Consider the following 21,151-nt stretch of genomic DNA (forward strand, 5'->3'; position numbering starts at 1 on the left):
GAAGCGTGACATGTTGGGTATTCATTTACTTAACATTATCTTTCACAATATAAAAAAAAATTGGGCTAACTTTACTGTGGTCTTATTTTTTCATTTAAAAAAGTGTATTTTTCCCAAAACAAAAGTGTACTTGTAAGACCGCTACGCAAATACGGTGTGACAGAAAGTATTGCAACGACCGCCATTTTATTCTCTAGGGTGTTAGAAAAAAAATCTATAATGTTTGGGGGTTCTTAGTAATTTTCTAGCAAAAAAAAAAACTGTTTTTAACTTGTAAACAACAAATCTCAGAAAGAGGCTCGGTCCTTAAGTGGTTAGTGCAAATTTTCACCTGTGCTTTGTGTCATACTGCAGAAGTACATTTATTTGTCATTTAACTGAACAAAAGTTAGTGGCCTTTTGCTGTAAAATCCTAAAAATTGTGGTAAGGGGTTACATATTCTTATTTTTTGTGAGGACAGGGCACATTTATTTTGATAAAACAGTTTGTGTTGTAACCCGTTAAAGGAAAAAAAAACTTGCAACCTCCTGCTTGGCTTGTATATTGAACTTTTAATTTAAAGCCCTTGTATTGGGAACTGATATCTCTGGTACATAAGTCAATGCCACTTTAGACCTTGCTGATTTAATAGACACAAAGGAAAACCACAGCTGTTAATCGCACAATCTCTGTTACAAGTTCAGCACTGCTCAATACCACTTTGATTCGAATACTGCTCTGCGTGTATTTCATACCTTGCTTTCCAGATAAGCTTAAAGTTGAACTTGGGCAAACAACTAAATACACAGTTACAGTGCTCTTAAGAAGCTGTTTTATTTGACAAATGATTTCTATTTCTGTGCATTTATTTGAGATTTAAAAAGCTATGTTACACAGCATGACCAGCCTGACGATCTGCTAGATCACCTTCCTGTCCACAGCCTGTGAATAAACAGTAAAGGAGCAGCAGCAGACTGACAAGGTCATATCTCTGCTCTCTCACTTTGTGACCATACTAGAACATTTGTATGCTTCACACCTGATTGGCACAAAGTATTGTCCCAGTCTGAGCGCTGATGTATACAAATTCGTTTTTTTTTAATTGTTTGAGGGACACAGGAATTCATTTTTTTTTTAAACAGTTGAGTTATGCTGCCGCCAATAGGAGGTTGGGACACTGACAAAGAAAAAACATTAAAGCTAGCCCTTGTATAACGCTACCTGCCAACAGTTATGTCTCAGTTTCTTGCCAAGTCATCGTTCTCATTCTTCAGCTCTGTTGAGGGAAGGCTGAGGGCTTCCCTGTTTCCATTGGGACCTCTGTGTCCACTTAGGACTTTATTGATTTGTTCCAAGTTTCTGGAGCAATTGAGGGACACAGGAATTCAAAATTTTTAAACAGTTGTGTTATACTGCCACCTGCAAGAGATTAGGACACTGGCAAACAAAAACGTTTGAAGCCAGCCCTTGTATATCTCTACCTCCAATTGTCATGCTTCAGTTTTTTCCTAGTGTCCTATAAGATTGGACACCTTTTCTTCAGCTCTGCTGAAGATGAAAACTTTACTAGTCTTTTTATTCATGTTTTTGCCTTTATTTTTTTTCCTGTTGACTTTAATCAAGAATACTCTGTACATCATGGATATTTTTCTTTGGTGACTTCAAAGATTCAAAATCACTGCTTGAGCTAGTCTCTACACAGCAGCTATCCAGATTGGTGTATCCTCAGCAACAGCTTTGTTGTGCAGTTAGCACACTTTTTTAAAATGTCGGACCTCTGTTGGTCTCACTGCGTTAAGGGTTAAGGCTGAGGGACAAGTATTTTACAGTATATTCTCAGTTAGGGGGGAGTTTTTGGCATACATTCTTTATACACTTCATCTAATTAGTCATCCCACTGCTACTGCTGACACATTGCATGGATTATTGAGTCTCCAGTCTTATTGACCCCTTTCTTTCATGGGAGTTTGAGAGTGCCCACCTATTAGGGCCTTTTTTGGTCCAAGGTTACTGCCTTCATTAGTTTGGTTACGCAACAGCCTAATATTTGTAATCAATTGAGATGCCTCTTATGTTCCTTGGAGCATGAAAATATTTTTGCTCTTGTATTTTTACGCCAAAAAAAAATGTAATACTGTGATGGAAATCGCAGAGCTCTGCCATTGTCCCTTCGTGGATAACCTTAGTTAATCAAGCAATCCCACGCAATAGGTTGACCTATGAAGCCAGGGATTGCCCTAAAAAATTCCACAGTCTGGACCTCTTAGAATCTGCACAAACAGTATCAGCTGATGGTTAAGTTACATGTCCAGACCACAGCACTTTTGCTTTACCTTGACAACATCATTGTATACCCTGTTTTTGTACTTTGATTTATGGATACTATTGTGATTATGACCCGCCCCCCCTCCTCCTTATCCTTTGACCGTTATATACCCTCTGCGTTTGGTATTTTTTATTAGGTCTTCAAGCTATTTATGATATTCTCATACCAGCTACTTTGAATGGGCATTTTGAACTTATGTTGCTCATCATTTCTGGATGAGCATTGTTTGAGTTTGTACCATTTCAGTTTCTCTGTAAACAATGACCCTTTAAAAAAAAGACACTATGGATAAAAATAATTGTCTGGTGAGACATAGTAACTGTGGAAATATACATAGTAAATACAGTGCACTGAGGAGACAGTGGGATATAGCTTGGTGGGATAATCCATCCAAATGATGGCTTAAACGACAAAGAATAAATGGATGAATGGGTTGAGTTTTTCAAACAATGTGAGAGGAAACTATTAACACTAAGGCTACTTTCACACTGAGGCGCTTTACAGGCGCTATAGTGCTAAAAATAGCGCCTGTAAAGCACCTCTCCTCTCACTCCAGTGTGAAAGCCCGAGGGCTTTCACGCTGGCATGGTGCGCCGGCAGGACGCCCAAAAAATTTCCATCTTTGAGGCGCTGTAAGAGCGGTGTATACACCGCCCCTGCTCATTAAAATCAATGAGCAGGGCCGCCGAAGTGCCAGCAGCGTTGATTTGTGGCACTTTCAACCTTTTTTCACCTGTCAGCGGGGGGGTTAAAAGCGCCCCGCTATCGGCCAAAAAGTGCTGCAAAAACTACTCTAAAAATAGCGGCGCTTTACCGCCGATGCCTGCCCCAGTGTGAAAGTGCCCTGAGGGCTTGTTCACACTGCAGAGTTCAAAACACACTTGGCATGCAATTTCAGCTGATTCAAATAAATGGGCTGAAATCTGCACTGTGTGGAACATGAATTTTCAAGTGTGAACTAGCCCTAATTGTACAAAGAAGGAAGAAGTTGCAAGAAGTAGAAACAAAAATCCCGATGCCCAAGGAAAAACTCCAACCTTGTAGATACGAATGAATATAAGGAAAAAATCACAAGAATTACATGAGGTTATTAAAAAAGTAGATATGGGCACAGAAAATAAAATATTGAAGTATCCTAGGGAAACTATAAGATACTATAGGAACCAACAGTTATATAAATGGCAGGATGAAAATACAGAGGACTCATTGGAGTCTAAGGAGTCATCCATGGGGGAGAGGTTGTACATGAGGAAAAATAGAAAGTGGTGAATAATGGAAGAAGGGAGGGGGGGGGCAGCAAAAGGATTCCCAGGATCAGCTGCTATTCTATTGCCACTGTGAATAAAGAAATACAGTGAAATGGCAGTATCAACCAGGTATTTACAATCACAACATGCTTAAAGGAAAAGTACAGATAGGTAGAAATCATAACACTGAGCCACCCCGGGCGTCAGTGGTAAAGAGGCACACTTCAGCCGTTTTGACCCCCCCGCTAGTGGCCGAAAAGGGTTTAAATTTGCCCGCAAAACGCCGCTGCAGTAGCGCTTTGCTGGCGGTATCACGGCGCTGCCCCATTGTTTTGAATGGGCAGGAGTGGTGTATTCACCGCTGCAAAGAAGCTGCTGGCAGGACTTTTTGTGACGCCCTGCCAGTGCAGCGCCCCAGTGTGAAAGGACTCGGGCTTTCACACTGGGTTTGCAGCTGAGGCTTTTTTGTGGCGCTTTACAGGCGCTATTTTTAGCGCTGTAGCGCCTGAAAAACGCCTCAGTGTGAAAGGGGTCTAAATGATGTATGTAATGACGGATGTAAGCACTCACATATACCCAGTGAAGTGAACAGCCTCAGATGATACACAGAGATTAAACAAATTATTATTATTATTATTATTATTATTATAATACAGGATTTATGTAGCGCCAACAGTTTACGCAGCGCTTTACAACATTAGGGAGGACAGTACAAGTACAATACAAATCAATACAGGAGGAATCAGAGGACCCTGCTCGTTAGAGCTTACAATCTAGGAGGGAGGGTCAAGTTATACAAAAGGGTAATAGCTGTGGGGGGATGAGCTAATGGAGAAAATAGTGCAGTTGTTAGATGGAGGCAGGATAGGCTTCTCTGAAGAGAAAAGTTTTCAGGGATCACCTAAATGTGGATAAATTTGGAGACAGTCTGACAGATTGGGGTAGGGAATTCCAGAGGATGGGTGAGGCTCGGGAGAAGTCCTGGAGGCGGATATGGGAGGAGGTGATGAGGGAGCTAGAGAGCAGGAGGTCCTGGGAGGAACGGAGAGGGCGATTAGGTTGATATTTTTAGACTAGGCTAGTGATGTAGCTGGGGGCAGAGTTGTGGATGGCTTTGTAACTTATTGTTAGTATTTTGAATTTACTTCGTTGGGCGAGTGGCAGCCAATGGGGGGATTGGCAGAGGGGGGTAGCAGACACTGAGCGATTTGTAAGGTGGATGAGTCTGGCAGCAGCATTCATGATGGACTGAAGGGGGGATAGTCTATTTAAAGGTAAGCCAATGAGGAGGGAGTTGCAATAGTCGAGGCGAGAGATAACCAGGGAGTGAATCAGGAGCTTTGTGGTTTCGTTGGTTAGAAAGGGACGTAGTTTAGAGATGTTGCGGACGTTGAGGCGGCAAGCTTTGGAAAGTGATTGGATGTGGGGCCGAAAGGAGAGTTCAGAATTCAGGATAACACCTAGTACCCTGACATGTGGGGATGGGTGGATGGTTGTGCCATTGCTCTTGACAGACAAGTCAGGGGAAGAGGCACGTGAGGGAGGAAATTATAAGCTCGGTTTTGGACAAGTTGAGTTTGAGGAAGTGGTGTGATATCCATACAGATGTGTCGGTTAGTAAGTTAGTGATGCGTGGGGAGACTGATGGAGTGAGTTGAGGGGTGGAGAGATAGATTTGTGTGTCGTCAGCGTAGAAATGATATTGAAAGCCGTGAGAGGCTATCAGCTGACCCAGGGAAGAGGTGTAGATTGAAAATAAAAGAGGTCCAAGAACAGAACCTTGGGGGACCCCAACAGAGAAGGGAAGTGGTAGTGGAGGAAGTAGAATTGTAAGTGTCACTGAAGGTGCGTTGGGATAGGTAGGATGAGAGCCACTGAAGAGCACAGTCACGGAGACCGAGAGAGTAAAGTTTTTTGAGGAGGAGGGGGTGGTCAACCGTGTCAAAGGCAGCTGAAAGATCCAGAAGTAGGATTACAGAATAGTGTCCGTTGGTTTTTGCAGTTAGTAGGTCATTTGTGAGTTTTAAAAGAGCAGTTTCTGTGGAGTGTTGAGGGCGAAATCCAGATTGAAGGGGATCAAGAAGGTTGTTTTAAATGAGGTGATCACTCAGTTGGTTGTAAACCAGGCGTTCAAGGAGTTTAGAGGAAAAGGGGAGCAAGGAGATAGGGCGTAGGTTGTTAAGATTGGTAGGGTCCAAGGACGGCTTTTTAAGTATGGGGGTGACCAGTGCATGTTTTAGAGCATTGGGGAAGACGTCAGAAGTGAGGGAGAGATTGAAGATGTGGGTTAAAGATTGTAGGATGGAGTCAGAGGGCGACCTTAGCATGTGAGAGGGAATAGGGTCCAGGGGACAGGTGGTTAGGTGGGCGATAGAAAGGAGTTTCGCAACTTCGTCTGTAGTAACAGATTTGAATGGGGGAGTGTCAGTTGTACCTGTTGACATGGGGTCTTAGCTGGGGGAGATACCTGTAGAGCGGAGATTTCATTGCGGATTGTATCAATCTTGTTTTTGAAGTGATTAGCGATCTCCTGGGCAGTGAGTGAGTCAGTGGGTGCAGGCGGTGGAGGACAAAGTAGAGAGTTGAAGGTAGAGAAGAGTTTACGGTGACTAGATGAGAAGGTGTTAATAAGAGCTGTAAAATAAGTTTGCTTGGCAGTGTGGAGGAAAGAATAGTATTTTTGGAGGGCAGATTTGTATTGGTTGAAGTCTTTGAGAGACTTAGGCTTGTGCCACAGACACTCAAGAGCACAACTACGTTTTTTGAGAATTTTAGTGTCATCTGTTTGCCAGGGTTGTAGGGGTCGAGGCCTGATTCTGTATGTAGTGAGGGGAGCGAACTTGTCCAGGGTGGAGGACAGGAATTTATTGTAGATGGACGTGGCTTGGTTGGGGCAGGACAGAGGAGAGATTTTGTCATAGAGGTGGTAAGTAGCAGAATAGAGGAGAGGAGTTGAAGTTGCGAACATTTCTACGGGTGATGGTTAGGCGATTGGAGGGAAAGGTGGTGGAAGACAGGGGGAGAGAGAAACTAATAAGGTGATGGTCGGAGAGAGGAAAAGGATTGTTTGAGAAGTTGCATGGAGTGCATAGGTAGGAATACAAGGTCAAGGGTGTTGCCATCAGAGTGAGTAGAAGCCTGTACCCATTGTTTTAGGTTAAATGAAGAGGTTAGACTAAGAAGTTTAGAAGTAGCAGGAGTGTTTGTATTAGCAGGGATGTTGAAGTCACCGAGAAGGATTGTGGGATTTTCTGAAGAGAGGAAGTAGGGTAGCCAGGCAGAAAACTCATCAAGGAAAGTTGATAATGGTCCAGGAGGCCGGTAGATCACAGCAATTCTTAGGGAAGTAGGAGAGAATAGACGTATACAGTGGGCTTCAAATGATGAAAGAGAAAAAGAGGGAGGAGAGTGAATAACCTGGAAGGTGCATTGGGGGAATAGGAGGAATCCCACTCCACCTCCCTTGCGTCCATTAGGCCTAGGGGAGTGAGTCCAGTGAAGGCCACCCTGGGATAGGGAAGCAGGAGAAGGGGTGTGATGTTCGTGGAGCCAAATCTCCCTACATAAGTTTTACATGTATATTTGCTGTCCTCACCTTTTATATAATGTTTAGAAAGTGCACGTCCTGTTAGATTTTTCACTTCCTCATTCATCTGTAGGAGTGGATTATTGCTAGACACTGTGAGACAGCTGGTTGGAGGAAGGGCACACACCCCCTTCCCACGCATGCAGAGCATGCCTGTGATTAGTTTATCAGTCTGCTAATCTATTTATAGCAACCTCCCCCACACACACTTGTATCTGCCGTCTCAGAGAGCTTATCAAAGGTTATCAGGCTGATGACAGAAGAACGGAGCAGAACAAAACTATGAGTCATAGTGCTTTGAAGAGAGATAAAAAAACACCACAGATAGATGTGTCCAGCTCAAAATTCATGAATCGAGTTTACATCCACTTTAAAATCACTCATGATCGATCCTGCCATTAAGTGTCTTGTTCAGGCACTTTCTGTGATAGGGTGAACTTACTCTTTCCCTGTTACCCTATCACATGGGCTTCCTTTCGAGAGTAGAAGTGGTTGTTTCTGCACACATTACATAGGCATAGTTCACTGTTGTCACATACAGGAAACTTGCCTTGAGAGATGTCATACAGCCATCTCTGAAGTGCGTGTTAATGGAAGAATTTACATTCACTTTAAACCTGACACTAACTTGGAAAATTTCAAGAGAAGGTATGGAAAAGAACATGTATATAGGGCAGATGTTGCCTTTGGTCAAAGCAAACAGTAGCTCCAGAGTGATACAGCTGAATACCATTAAACTTATGACTTTTCCTGCTAAACATCAGTGTCTATCTTCATGATTTTTCAAATAGGTCAGTAAAACTGATTTCTCTTATTCAAGAATCAAAAGGTAGGCTCAAAGGGTGGAAAGGGTAGGTCCAAGCTTGGTTTTTATAGATTATTCTGTCATGTGGTGTTCAGTTCAGCAACCTCTGTATATTATGATTCTTTGCTAAGTTTGCAGAATTGCACAGATTTACTTTAACCTGTTTAATGTAAGTTTAATTTATTTCCATGTGGCTAGATTGGTTAGGTTTCATATACTGTTTTTTGGGTGGGAAGGGGAGAGGGGGTTAAATTACGTGATTCTGTGCTTTACCACCACTTCCCATGATAAAGAGACAAAATGGTGCTGGAACTAGGGAACAGTAAGTATACCCATTAACGTCTGGGTCCATGGAAAAGAGGTGGACAATGACAACTTGGTTATAGCCATTAGGGTAGCTTTGTTTCCCATTCAGTGCCTGTTTTGGCATGTGGGTCCCTGGGATAATTTCCAATGCTGGATTTTCTCTATTGCCATGTAGAGTTCTGTAGAGTGTTTGCTGCTTTATATGTTTCGTACAGAGATAAAAACAGAAAGGTCAGACATCCAGAAAACCTGGGCACATAAGAAGGCAGCACCATTTTTTTGCTTGGAAACACAACTGTGCCGAACAAACTAGCCTACTGTTTGTTTCCATAGACAATCTGCAGTGTTCAGTCTTTGTCAGAATTAATGAGCCAGGCATAGCCTGTAGCAATCAAAGTAATTTACCATTGCCATTAAAATATAATTTGTTCCAAATTAGCTCTTTACTTTGGGATCATTTCTATTGCTTGCCCATAATGTTGCTATTGTTCTTTTTTGCTTGTTATATCTATCGGTATATCATCTAAAAATATATTAAAGCCATTAATACACAGTGTGCGGTGGTTTCATAAAATCTGTATGTGGGAAATGAGATGGAGGGGAATGAAATGGATAGGATGGTACAGATCTGCTTGTGTAACATGGCCCTCACCCCATCTTCCTTTTTTTCTATCAGTTGCAGTTTTCTGAAGTGCTTATAAAATGGCGGCGATTCTTCCACCAGCTGGCAGCAGATCAGGGCAAAGCTGGGTTAGCTGCTGTCGAAATTGAACTGGAAGTGGAAAAGTTACAAGTAAGCTATCACCCATTATCCAAGTATTAAATGGCTTGTATCCACTGCTGTGGAAGAAACAATTTTAGAGAAAGCGAGGGAAAAAAAAAAAAAAAAAGTTAAAGGAAATGTATTGTGTTCCATTTTCGGTTGATGTCTTCAGAATAATTTCTTTGTTGCAGTGTATACAAAGTGATCATTTCTACAGGTCTTCTAAATAGCTCCTAGTCAGCTTAGTTAGGATTTCCTGCTAGGCATGTATTTCACAGCAGAGACAGGCCATGTCATTTGTGTCAGCTGTAAATTCTGTTTTTACAGGGCTTTTTGTGTCTTTTGCTTCCAAGGTAATTATAGATAAGAGATCAGTTCAAATTGCAGATGCACATAGGAACAGCAGGCCTGGGAGAAAGCAATGTATATAAATGTTTAATAAGGTGAAAATAAAGTGAAAAGACCAGGCCTTTTAATAGAGTTTAAATCCTTCCTGCGCAGTTAATTATGCAGATCAGTTTTGGTATCACTGTTCTTGCAGTCCTGGTATATTTAAATAGGCAACTATAAAGGTATGAGGAAAGATATACAGTATCTTGAATTAAAATCAAAGCTTAGTGGCTCGCTGTAAAAACATTAAGGCTGGGTTCACACTATCTTCACATGCGGCTCACAGCAGGGGGTCCGATGCGTCCCCGTTCAGTTTCAGGTCCGATTTCAGCCCGAATTTTTGGCTGAATTCGGACCTGAAACGGACCAAAAGACACACAGGGCTCCTGTGCAAATTTGCACCAGAGCCGCAGCGGAGATATGTGAACCTGCTTCATAGAGAGGTGGTCAAAATCTCCTGCTATCAAAAATTGGATGCGGGGAAACCAGCATCCAATTTTCAATAGTGTGGACCCAGCCTGACATTAGTATAAACCAACTACTTTTTCCTTTTTTTCTTAGTGGAGCTGCAGTCTGCTCACATAATTTGTAATAAAAACATCTTTGCCAATCTGATGCTTCCCTGCAACCAATTTGCATATTTTATATAAGCTGTGATTCTGTACTTGCCAAATATGCTGCAGAAATCTCCCTCCTCTGAGTCTGGCTGCGAACATTTTAACTGTGGGCAGCTGAAGCTGCTGCCTGTTCACTTCCTGGATTTACACAGAGGCACACCTCCAGCTCTGTAACCCTGCAGCTTTCATTGGCCCTCCTATGACTCATCCCCCCTCCGTTCCTGGCAAACTCTCACAAGAGAGAGAGCTGTGCATGATGTCATAAGCCTAGGCTAATGACCAGACAAGAAACAGGAAGTGGGCTGTATAAGGTATTTACTGGCAGAATATTTACTGGCTTTATTATCCAAAGTAAACAAGGGCAGAAGATTTAAATCTTCTGCCCTTGTTGGATTAATAGATGGAAAGTTGAAAAAATTACTGAAGGTCCGCTTTAAGTCTGTAAGAACTCTAGATGTGTTTTATACACAATTTTTAACGCTCAGGTTTGATCTTGAAGGGATCTGGTTGCTCTAGGCCAGGGGTTTCCAAACTAGGGCTGCAGTCCACATCCGGACCGCTACAAGATTTTATCTGACCCGCAGCAACCTTAACCATATGGTAATATGGAGGCAGCATATCCACTGCTAAGCCAACCATGACCCTGCCATCTGAAAGGTAAGGGGGGACTCTGCTGGGTAAACATGGATGTAAGCAGGGACTCTGCAGGGCACTCCTGTATGCAGATGGAGGCTGCTGATTTTTTTTTTTTGGCCCGTGATGATCTGTAAAATATACAATGTGACCCTTGTCCTGAAAAATTTGGAGACCCCTGTTCTAGGCGGCATATCCGCCATTCTGTCCACAAGACCAGTCAGCCTTGGTGTCTTACATTTTGGATGTGGTTTCACCTAGTGGAATCCAGTTATAGTCATCATACTGAGTCAGTAAATTTATTATGGGTTAGCACTTTTTTTTTTATAAATACGGATGGCAGTGAAATAGAACTCCGGGAACATTTAGAAACACATTCTAATATTTAATCATCTGCTGGTTGTGCTGCACCTAATCATGATAAAAAAAACCCTGCAAGAAATGCTTTTATAGACCTCTTAACAGTTGAAGTACAGGCCATGTGACCTGAGCTTAGCAAAGTGAATTCAATCTATAGCAATGCTTGGGTGTAACTATGGTCCTTCACTCACTTGGAAGCTACAGACATTGCTTCACTGTGGCTTAGATAGGATATGGGAGATTGAGGGGAAAGGCTTGACTGGCAGCCCAGGGACCAGGCACAAGGGTGGCACTGCTTCTGCTGTAAGTACTATAGTAGACATCCAGTCTCCTGGCCAACAAAGGCTGATTTTGCTGAGGAGAGTAGAGAAGAGTGTTTCCCAGACAGCATAAAATATAGAAGGCAGTATATATGTATTTATACATGTAGTCTGTTACTGCTGTTCATTAACTAAGCATATCTTCTACTTGAGTTCTTTTTCATTCATTTCACACTAAAAGCATTCTGCCTAGTTAAATATGATTTGTGTTTCTTTTCAGGAAAGTTTGGCCAAACTAGGAATTGCTACAAAAGATGAAAGTCATAACTGGTTCACTGGTGAAAATCTTGGACTATCAGGGTATGCTTTAATGAAAATTTTGTGATTTCAAAATACTTGTGTGCTTATTTATTAATGCAGTCAAAGCCCACGTGATTTTCAAAGTGAAGTAAACCAACACTTGGAATGCTAATCATTTGTAACTGGTTGCTGTTAGAGCACTTCTTGCACAATCTTGACTTCTTAAATAAGATAGAATGTAATATATCTGTAGTATGCAATAATAATCGCCCACAATAATCAGATTTTTTTACCAAAAACAAATACTAAAATGGACAATTTTTACATGTGTTTTTTTTTTATTTTTCTCAAGTAAACCAGTGGACTCTACTTACCTACTTAAAGAGGAGCTCAAGTCGGTTTTCTGAAAATTTAAATTCGGCAGCTACAAAAACTGTAACTGCTGACATTTACTAATCAGACACTTACTGTACCAGGATCCAGTGATGCGTTCACCTGAGGGGGCATCGGGGACCATGTTTGTTTATTGATCCCAACACATTAACTGTGTACACCCGGCTGTGACAGCTTACGGCTTCACAGCCGGGTGCCCACTGCACATCATGACTGGTCCCGCAGTCTTTTGGGACCTGTGATATGTCCCGGAAGACTGTGGGGAAGTAGAACTTCTGCTCAGATCGTCTAGATTGTCTTCTGTCAAAACCAGGAACCCGCTCCCCCCAAATTAAAAAACAAAAAAAAAAACAAAAAAAAACCCAAATGTCAAAGAGGGGTGGGGAGGATGGCCTTAAAATGTAACTTCCCCTTTTGTGTGGAGTTCCGCTTTAAGTTTTTCCAGCTCTATAGGGTCCAGACCTGTAGATTATTGCTGTATCGACCTTAAGCCACCTTTTTTACTACTTCGGCTTCCGAAGGTTTTACCCATTTCCTGACCAGGCCATTTTTTGCGATATAGCACTCCGTTGCTTTAACTGACAGTTGAGCGGTTGTGCGATGCTGTACCCAAATAAAATTGATGTTCCTTTTTTTCCCACAAATAGAGCTTTCTTTTGGTGGTATTTGATCACCTCTGCGGTTTTTATTTTTTTCGCTATAAACAAAAAAAAAAAAACATTTATTCTCTTGTATGCTTCAATAAAAATTTATGAAAAAAAAAAACGACTATTTTGAAAAAAACTATATTTTTTACTTTCTGCTATAAAACACTGGTACACAAAGTTGAGCTAACAAAAGCCCTGTTTACGTCCTGTATTTGTTTAGCAGTATAGAGGCATATGGGGGATATGTCTATAGTCACATCTTCTAATAAAAAAAAGAAAACACTCATTTTATAGTTCAAATATTCCTGCATTCACCATTAAGTGGGTCCATGTCCTTTTCAATGCAGATACATTCACTTCTCTTTGATGGGGATGTTTACACCAGGGACAGGGATATATATATATAAAACAGCTTGCACATCTTAAAGTTCATTTGTAACACGAAACAGATTTTAGCAAATTATTATTTGATTTCAAAAGTATTAACCACTTTGTGAGTGATTTCTGATTTTTTTTTTTTTTTTTTTTTTTATTCTGCAAGTTCTGAAGTATGAAATCGTGCTGCCTACATTTCTTTAAAAAATATAAATATTAAAGATAATGTGATACTATGTATAAAGATACTGTGTATATATGTGTGTGTGTGTATGTATGTGTGTGTGTGTATGTATATATATATATATATATATATATATATATATATATATATATATATATATATATATATATATATATATATATAGTGTGTGTGGAGCTAGATTGTTGTATGGGTTGTTTTTTTTTTTCTGTTTTGGGGGGAGAGGGAAGAGTTAAAACCCCCCTGTCAGTTTATGCTTTGCAGTGCATGTTTCATATAGAAAATTGGAAATTTCCCTTTACTTCTTGTCCCAGAGACACAACAGCAGGCAAGCATAAATTTCTCTAAAGTGGTAGGAATTCTTAGACGGTTGCGAACAGGTGTTCCCATTCTATGATTTACGTTAAATTTAGGTATTGTCTTGACAAAATGGTCACAGGGACAAATTGTGTGAATCTACTTAGTAGGAGATACAGATAGTTGAAAATTAGGAGGGCTTCTAATCCTTCCATACGCCATCCTAAACAGATATTTAAGTTTTGACTATACTTACACATGAAGAGAAATTAAGAGTTTAAATAGGTGTCTACTGCTGGGTCCAGAAGTTTGGATGCCCCGAATTTGTGATTTGGAAAGCTGAGGCCTCTATCTTATTCCTGGATGTTGAACTCTTCCGAAGCTTCCCTGAGGAGCCTCATCTATGGGTGCTTACAAAATACACAAAATAAAAGCTGCAATACATTATAGACCGAGATTCTTCATCCTGATGCACAAACAGTTAGGTCACTTGTCCCCCAGCAAAACAGGTATGCTTTTGATCTGAACACTTTGTGATGACTAGCCTTTTTAATGTCTATGGATACTTGAAATTCACATTGTATACTGCATATCAGCTAAGCTTATCTGGATTTTGCCCAACAACAGAAACGAGAAAAAAAAATGAGGCACTTCTAATATGAGTCATGATATACTGTGTGTGTATCTCTGACATAGCTTAGATTGCAGAAATGCAAGTGTAAAGGGAAGATTATCTCAGATGTTGGGCGGCACAGTGGTGTAGTGGATAGCACTTTTGCCTAGCAGTAAAGAGGGTGGCTGGTTCAGATCCCAACCACTGCACTACCTGCCTGGAGTTTGCATGTTCTCTCTGTGCCTGCGTGGGTTTCCTCTGGGTACTCCGGTTTCCTCCCACACTCCAAAAGACATGCTTGTAGGTTAATTGGATCCTGTCTAAATTGTCCCTAGTATGTGTATGTATGAATGAATGTGAGTAAGCTAGAGTGTAAACTCCTAGAGGGTAGGGACTGATGTGAATGTATATATAAAAGCGATGCATAAGTTGGCATAAGTTGACGGCGCTATATAAGTACCTGAAATAAATAAAAAATGTATAAATAAAGTAAGCACATTGGGTGGAATTAACAAAGACTGGCACACACAGAAAAGTGGTCCACTTTTCAAAGTGAAGCTATTACTGCGCAAAAGGCCTCAGATGAGTAAGCCTAGTTCAAGTAGATTGTTTTTGTTGCATAGGGAAATATATACATGTGTGTGTATATTTGAAAATTGATTTTTTTTTTACTTTCTGCTATAAAACATTAAAAAAAAAAATCAAATCAAATTTCTTCATAAATTTAGGCCAATAAATATTCAGCTAATAATTTTTGTAAAAAAATACCAATAAGCGTATATATTGATTGGTTTGCACAAAAGTTATAGCGTCTACAAACTATGGGATATATTTTATGTATTTTTTTTTTTTTTTTTTACTAGTAATGGTGCTGATCAGCAACTTATAGCAGGACTGCGATTTTGTGGAGGAAATGTCAGACACTAAGTGACACTTTTTTGGGAACCAGTGACACCAATACAGTGATCAGTGCTAAAAATATGCACTGTCCCTGTACTAATGGCACTGGCTGGGAAGCTGTTCACATCAGGGGCGATTCAAAGGATTAAGGCCCCTTTCACACTGGGGCGGTGGGGGCGTCGGCGGTACAACAGCGCTATTTTTAGCGCTGCTGTACCGTCGTTCTTGCAGCGGTATTCGGCCGCTAGCGGTGCGGTTTTAACCCCCGCTGGCTGCCAAAAAAGGGTTAAAATCCCTCGTACAGCCGCGGTATTGCCGCGGTATAGCCGCGCTGTCCCACTGATTTCAATGGGCAGGAGCGGTGAATACACCGCTCCTTCACCGCTCCAAAAAAGCGGTTTGCAGGACTTTTTTCCACCGTCCTGCCTGCGCACCCTCGGGCTTTCACACTGAACAAACAGCGGAGGCTGTTTAGGGGCGATTTGCAGGCGGTATTTTTAGCGCACTACCGCCTGGAAACCGCCCCAGTGTGAAAGGGGTCTAAATGTTAGCCTAAAATGTGCTTGGTTACTGTGGAAGAGGTGCTTGTACTATGGGAGGGCAGCGATCCATACACCTGCTTTGCAGGAACACAGGATCACCACCTTCCCTACTGTCAGAACGACGGTCTGCCTTGTTTACACAGGCAAACCGCCTTTCTGCTTCTTTCCCAAACGATCAGTGGGTCCAATCACAGCAGGAGCAGGTTGCCGACAGCACACGCACCAGAGCTGGAAGTGTCAGATCACGTACTAGGTATGTGATCTGGCACACAGCAGCAGCCCTGCTGCAGTAAATGTAGATGGGGGGCTGCTAAGTGGTTGAGGCATGGCAAGTTTTTTTGAAGTTTGTAATTGTAAGTTTTTTGGGAAAATGAAGAAATCAAATACATTTCTTTTTTTTTCACATTTATTTTTTTTACATACTGTCACCAGCGAAGTGCAGTGTCATCATATGATTAACTTCATCAAGGATACTGACTGGTGACAGTATGGAAAATGTATTCATTTATTTTTATTTATTCTTCTCTTTTACATTTTGGCATCAGAGTACTTCAGTGTGCGCAATCATACCGGTAACAGTAATCCGGACAAAACCAGTATCAGTAAAAGGGACACATTGGTTACAGGAGTGTGCTAGATACTTGACTATCTATATATAGTTAAAAGGGTAAAACCACTTTTGTGGGGAAAAAAAGCAAATAAAAAATAATAATAATAATATAGCATATACAATTGCGACTCAAGGCCTAGTGTAATTGAATGTTATTAAAAATTACCTTTCCTTTTCAATCTGCAGGTCTGTAATTTTCTCTAAAATGCAATGCAGTATGGCTATCTGGAAGTGTTCTGTACACAAATTGTGTACAGAACACCCCCCCAGAAACATAATTTCCTGCTTGTGTGATTGGCTCACTGATTTTCCTAGAAGTCTGCACTAAGGTACAAGTCAGATATCAGGCATCCCCTGCAAGAAAAATGTAATTTATGGTGAGATACTCCCAATAGGAAATCACATCTAAAGGGATGCAGACCCTGCAATTTTCCTTATTAGAGCCCTGCAGGAGCAGTAGCTGGTTGATAATTAAGAAAACTCTCCCATTAGAGTCGCTTACCAAATGGGCACAGACAAACACACAGTGATTTCTTCAGAATAACAAATGTAGGACTCTGCAACTAAGTTAAAATCCTTACAATGTACATAGATCAACCGGAGGGGAATCTTTAGGTTACTCTTTAAGCCTAGGTTCACAATGATGCAAATTCTACAGCAGGTTTGATACGTTTAGGAACACACAGATTCGCAGGTCATGTAAAAAGCATAGTATTCTATGACGTTGGTTCATATCTGTGCGTTTTCAAATTTGGTGTGAGAAAAAAAAAAAAGGGTGCTGTGCGTGTTCGACTGCGAGTACAATGCAGATTCCTATGGTGCAGTGTGAATTTTATCTTCATAGGCTTCAATTGAACTTGCAGTAAACTCCCAGCATCCAGTTCACATCTGTGCGAATTGTTCACTGTATGCCTCCTGAAAATCGCGGTAAATTCACACCTGTCCACCTCAAAACGCAAGGCAAATTCGCCCCTCACACGGGACAAAAAAACTGATCAGATTCACAGTACATCGCATCACAGTAGTTGTGAACCTAGGCTAAAGCAGAACTAAACTGAATTTAAACACCACAAATCAAAAACACTATTTAATTCATTTTTAATATTCAAAGCAAGCTCAACCATTCATCAATTCTTAGCTTAGAAAGACCCTCCTTCCCTCATGAAGCAAAAAAGAATGTCCATGAAGACTCCTTAAATGTAGTATCTATAGAGGAGATACTAGTGCTGACGTCACGCCGATACATGATCCCAGGTCGGCAGCAACATTCGATGTAAGGATTTTATGTTGTTGTAACTTGTTGTTTTTATCTTTACTTGCTATAATATTAAATTACTACACTATGAGGATTATGTTTGCTCCTGGTGAGCTTAATTTACCCTAGCCTGATCCTGCCGAGGAGTGTCGCTGGACAAAGATATTAGGTGCAATACTTCCACTGGATGACTGACACATAGTAACAGGTGTACTAGCTGTTGTATGGCAGCCATCATCTCTGGTGAGTGTCCACTTCACTGGGATATGGTGGCTGACCTCTGAGCATTTTACTGGCAACTTTATGTTCACTTTAGAAGGTGTTGGATTTGGTTTCACTTCACGTTTTTAAATAAGACTTTTCACCTATCATGGAGGATTGATCTTATGTGATGCATATTCACACAGTTGTTTCGTTTATGATAAATTGATTTACTAATATTTGGCGTTACACAATTTTTTATATTGTTTATATAAGCTGAGTATACTGCTTGTTTGTGGCAGCAGCCGTACCTTTTTTGATTTTTTTTACTTTATCCAACAGGGAAAAAGTATTGAACACGCATTCAATATTATTTACCCACTGTATATATCATTTTTTTTTTTTTTTAATAACAAGCATGTCCATACTATCCTGCTCTGTGCAACGGTTTTGCACAGAGCAGCCCCGATCTTCTTCTTTCCGTGCCCCTCGCTGGCACTTCTGCTCCTCCCTCTTGACCAGTGTCCCCACTAGTAAGCCGCTTGCTCTAGGGGCACTGGTATGTGTTCGCTCCCAAGTCATGCTCTATGCATTCATAAGACACATAGAGACATGGCTTGCCCCCCCCATTGGCTTACTGGCTTTGATTGACAGCAGTGAGAGCCCTTGGCATTTCCTATCCCACATCACTTTTTCCTATGGTGTTTTTCAGTTTGAAGTCACTATTATATATGAAGGAGAGACATTCCTATAATGTGACCATTGAATGATCAGCAATAATACCAGCTCAGACATTTTTGGAGAAATAAGCTCTTCATGTTCTTTCTTATGGTTTTATGATGCGATCATTTGCACAATATTTTATAGATCGATTACTGCGAAGTAAATTGATTTTTCTAGGCGTTTGAATCCTCCTATTTAGGACATTGCAGTACCTGTAGTGAATTAATACCATGTATTTGGTTTCATATAGCGCAGTTTTTTTTTTTTTTGTGATATTTTACCTATTGTGTGTATCTCACAATCTAAACTGCAGCAAGACCGCATTTGTTGTACCCTCTAGAATAGACAAGGACTTTAATCTTGCCTCTTCTGGAAGTGCCATCTAGACAGCGCTGTATTTTTTATTTGATATAAATCTTCTTTTTCAGCATGGGCTCTGGCAAATTCTAGGCAGGCTTTTTTGTGCATGGGCTTTAGGAGAGGCTTCCTTCGGAGACAGTGTACGCTGTATTGTGTCACAGGAAACAATCACTCCAGTTTGGCCTTCTACTACTTTAGCCAACTGCAGTGAATTTGCATGGTGATTTTCTTTAACCCTTCTCATCAGAAGACGCTCCTCTGGAGGGGTTACCTTCCGTGAACGGCCTGGACTTCTCTGTGAGACTTTTTTAGGTGGTCGGCTTTCTCATGATAAAAACCGTTGCGGCTAATGAGCCGCCCGGCCATTATCCTGAGGAGCAGGAGGGGACATCCGGCCGCCTTCCGCCGCTCTGCCTGGGTCTCTTGTCCCACCAGGAAACCGGAGCGACCATTCCTCATGTCCACCGGCTGTGTGGAGTCCCGAACGAAGCCGGAAATGGCTTTGCTCGAGTCTCCGATGTAAAAACACGGAAGCGACGTCACTTCCGGTTTACTCGGCTGCCAATGGTGCCAATTTTAAAAAAAATGTGTTCCAAAATGCAGATTTTGGCGTTTTTGATTCCTTTGAAGTGCAAATGAGGGATATGGGGTCTTTTAGACCCCCCCGTTCCCTCCATAAAGAGTACCTGTCACTGCCTATTACAAAAGATGTTTACATTCCTTGTGACCGCAATAAAAAGTGATCAGAGTTTTTTTTATTAACCACTTCAGCAGATATACTGCGGCAGAAGGGCTCATACAGGCAGAATCACGTACCTGTATGTTCCCCTGTAAGAGGCAGCCGGCGGCGGGCGTGTGCGCCTAAGGCAAACTCCGTGAGTCGGCTCGTGGGTCCCGCGGACTCGATCGCCACGGGGATACTCGCGATCACCTTACGGGAAGGAAGAACGGGGAGATGCTAATGTAAACAAGCATCTCCCCATTCTGCCTAGTGACAGTGTCACTGATCTCTGTTTCCTGTCATCAGAGCAGAGATCAGTGACGTGTCACACACAGCCATGCCCCTCACAGTTAGAAACACGCCCCTAGGACACACTTAACCTCTACACTGCCACCTAGTGGTTAACCCCTTCACTGCCAGTGTTATTTACACAGGAATCCGTGCATTTGTATAGCACGGATTGCTGTATAAATGACAATGGTCCCAAAAATGTGTCAAAAATGTCCGATGTGTCCGCAGTAATGTCGCAGTCTCGATAAAAATCGATGATCGCCGCCATTTAAAAAAAAAAAAGTTTTAATAAAAATGCCATAAAACTATCCCCTATTTTTTAAACGCTATAACTTTTGCACAAACCGATCAATAATCACATTATTGTGGCTTTTTTTTACCAAAAATATGTAGAAAAATATGTATACGCCTAAACTGAGGAAAAAAAATTGTTTTTTTATATATTTTTGGGGGATATTTATTATAGCAAAATGTAAAAAATAATGCGTTTTTTTTCAAAATTGTCGCTCTTTTTTTGCTTATAGCGCAAAAAATAAAAACCGCAGGGGTGATCAAATACTACCAAAAGAAAGCTCTATTTGCGGGGAAAAAAGGACGTCAATTTTGTTTGGGAGCCAAGTCGCACGACCGCGCAGTTATCAGTTAAAGCGATGCAGTGCCGAATCGCATAAAGTGCTCTGGTCAGGAAGGGGGGAAATTCTTCCGGGGCTGAAGTGGTTAAAGGAACAGTGTTAAATCACATGTAAGGTATCACTGCGATCATTCGAGTGAGAGCAATCATTTTAGCAGAAGATCTCCTCTGTAACTGTAAACAGGTAACCATTAAATTTTTAATTGTCGCCTATGGTGATTTCTAAGTACTGTAGTTTGTCGCCATTCCACGAGTGCATGCAATTTTAAAGCGTAACATCTCGGGTATCTATTTACTCGGTGTAACATCCTCTTTCACAATATGCAAAAAATTAGGCTAACTTTACTGTTTTTCTTATTTATTTTTTTAATTAAAAAAAAGTGTATTTTTCCAAAAAAAATTGCGTTTGAAAGACTGCTGCGCAAATACCGTGTGACATAAAATATTTCAACGACTGCCATGTTATTCTCTAGGGTCTTTGCTAATGTATGTATATTGTTTGGGGTTTTAAGTCATTTTCTAGCAAAAAATACTGATTTTAACTTGTAAGCAATAAGTGTCAAAAATAGGCTTGGTCTTGAAGTGGTTAATGACTAATTAGACTCACCTGTAGTTGAATTGTTAATTAGGATTTTGTTGTCTAAGGCCGGGTTCACACTGCTACGATGAATGCTCCGACATTGGGAGCTCATGTCGCATGATGTGTGGAAATCAATGTTTCCCTATGAGAGCCGTCTTAACTGGTCCGATACAAGTTGGTCCGACTTTGGTGTGACTTTGATCGTACTTCAGCTCATTGAATATCACTGAGGTCGGA

The 21,151-nt window shown here is 41.1% G+C and overlaps 1 protein-coding gene across 1 annotated transcript in view; it reads left to right on the forward strand.

Moving 5' to 3' along the window:
- PRODH (proline dehydrogenase 1) overlaps window positions 1-21,151 on the forward strand; it is a 227,899-nt gene that overhangs the window by 104,742 nt on the left and 102,006 nt on the right. Inside the window, exons 6-7 of the mRNA XM_073629331.1 lie at window positions 8,927-9,043; window positions 11,554-11,633. Coding sequence (XP_073485432.1) covers window positions 8,927-9,043; window positions 11,554-11,633 — 197 coding nt within the window. The remainder of the gene's footprint in view (window positions 1-8,926; window positions 9,044-11,553; window positions 11,634-21,151) is intronic.

Source organism: Aquarana catesbeiana, linkage group LG01 (genome assembly GCF_042186555.1).
Source record: "Aquarana catesbeiana isolate 2022-GZ linkage group LG01, ASM4218655v1, whole genome shotgun sequence".
NCBI classification, from domain to species: domain Eukaryota; kingdom Metazoa; phylum Chordata; class Amphibia; order Anura; family Ranidae; genus Aquarana; species Aquarana catesbeiana.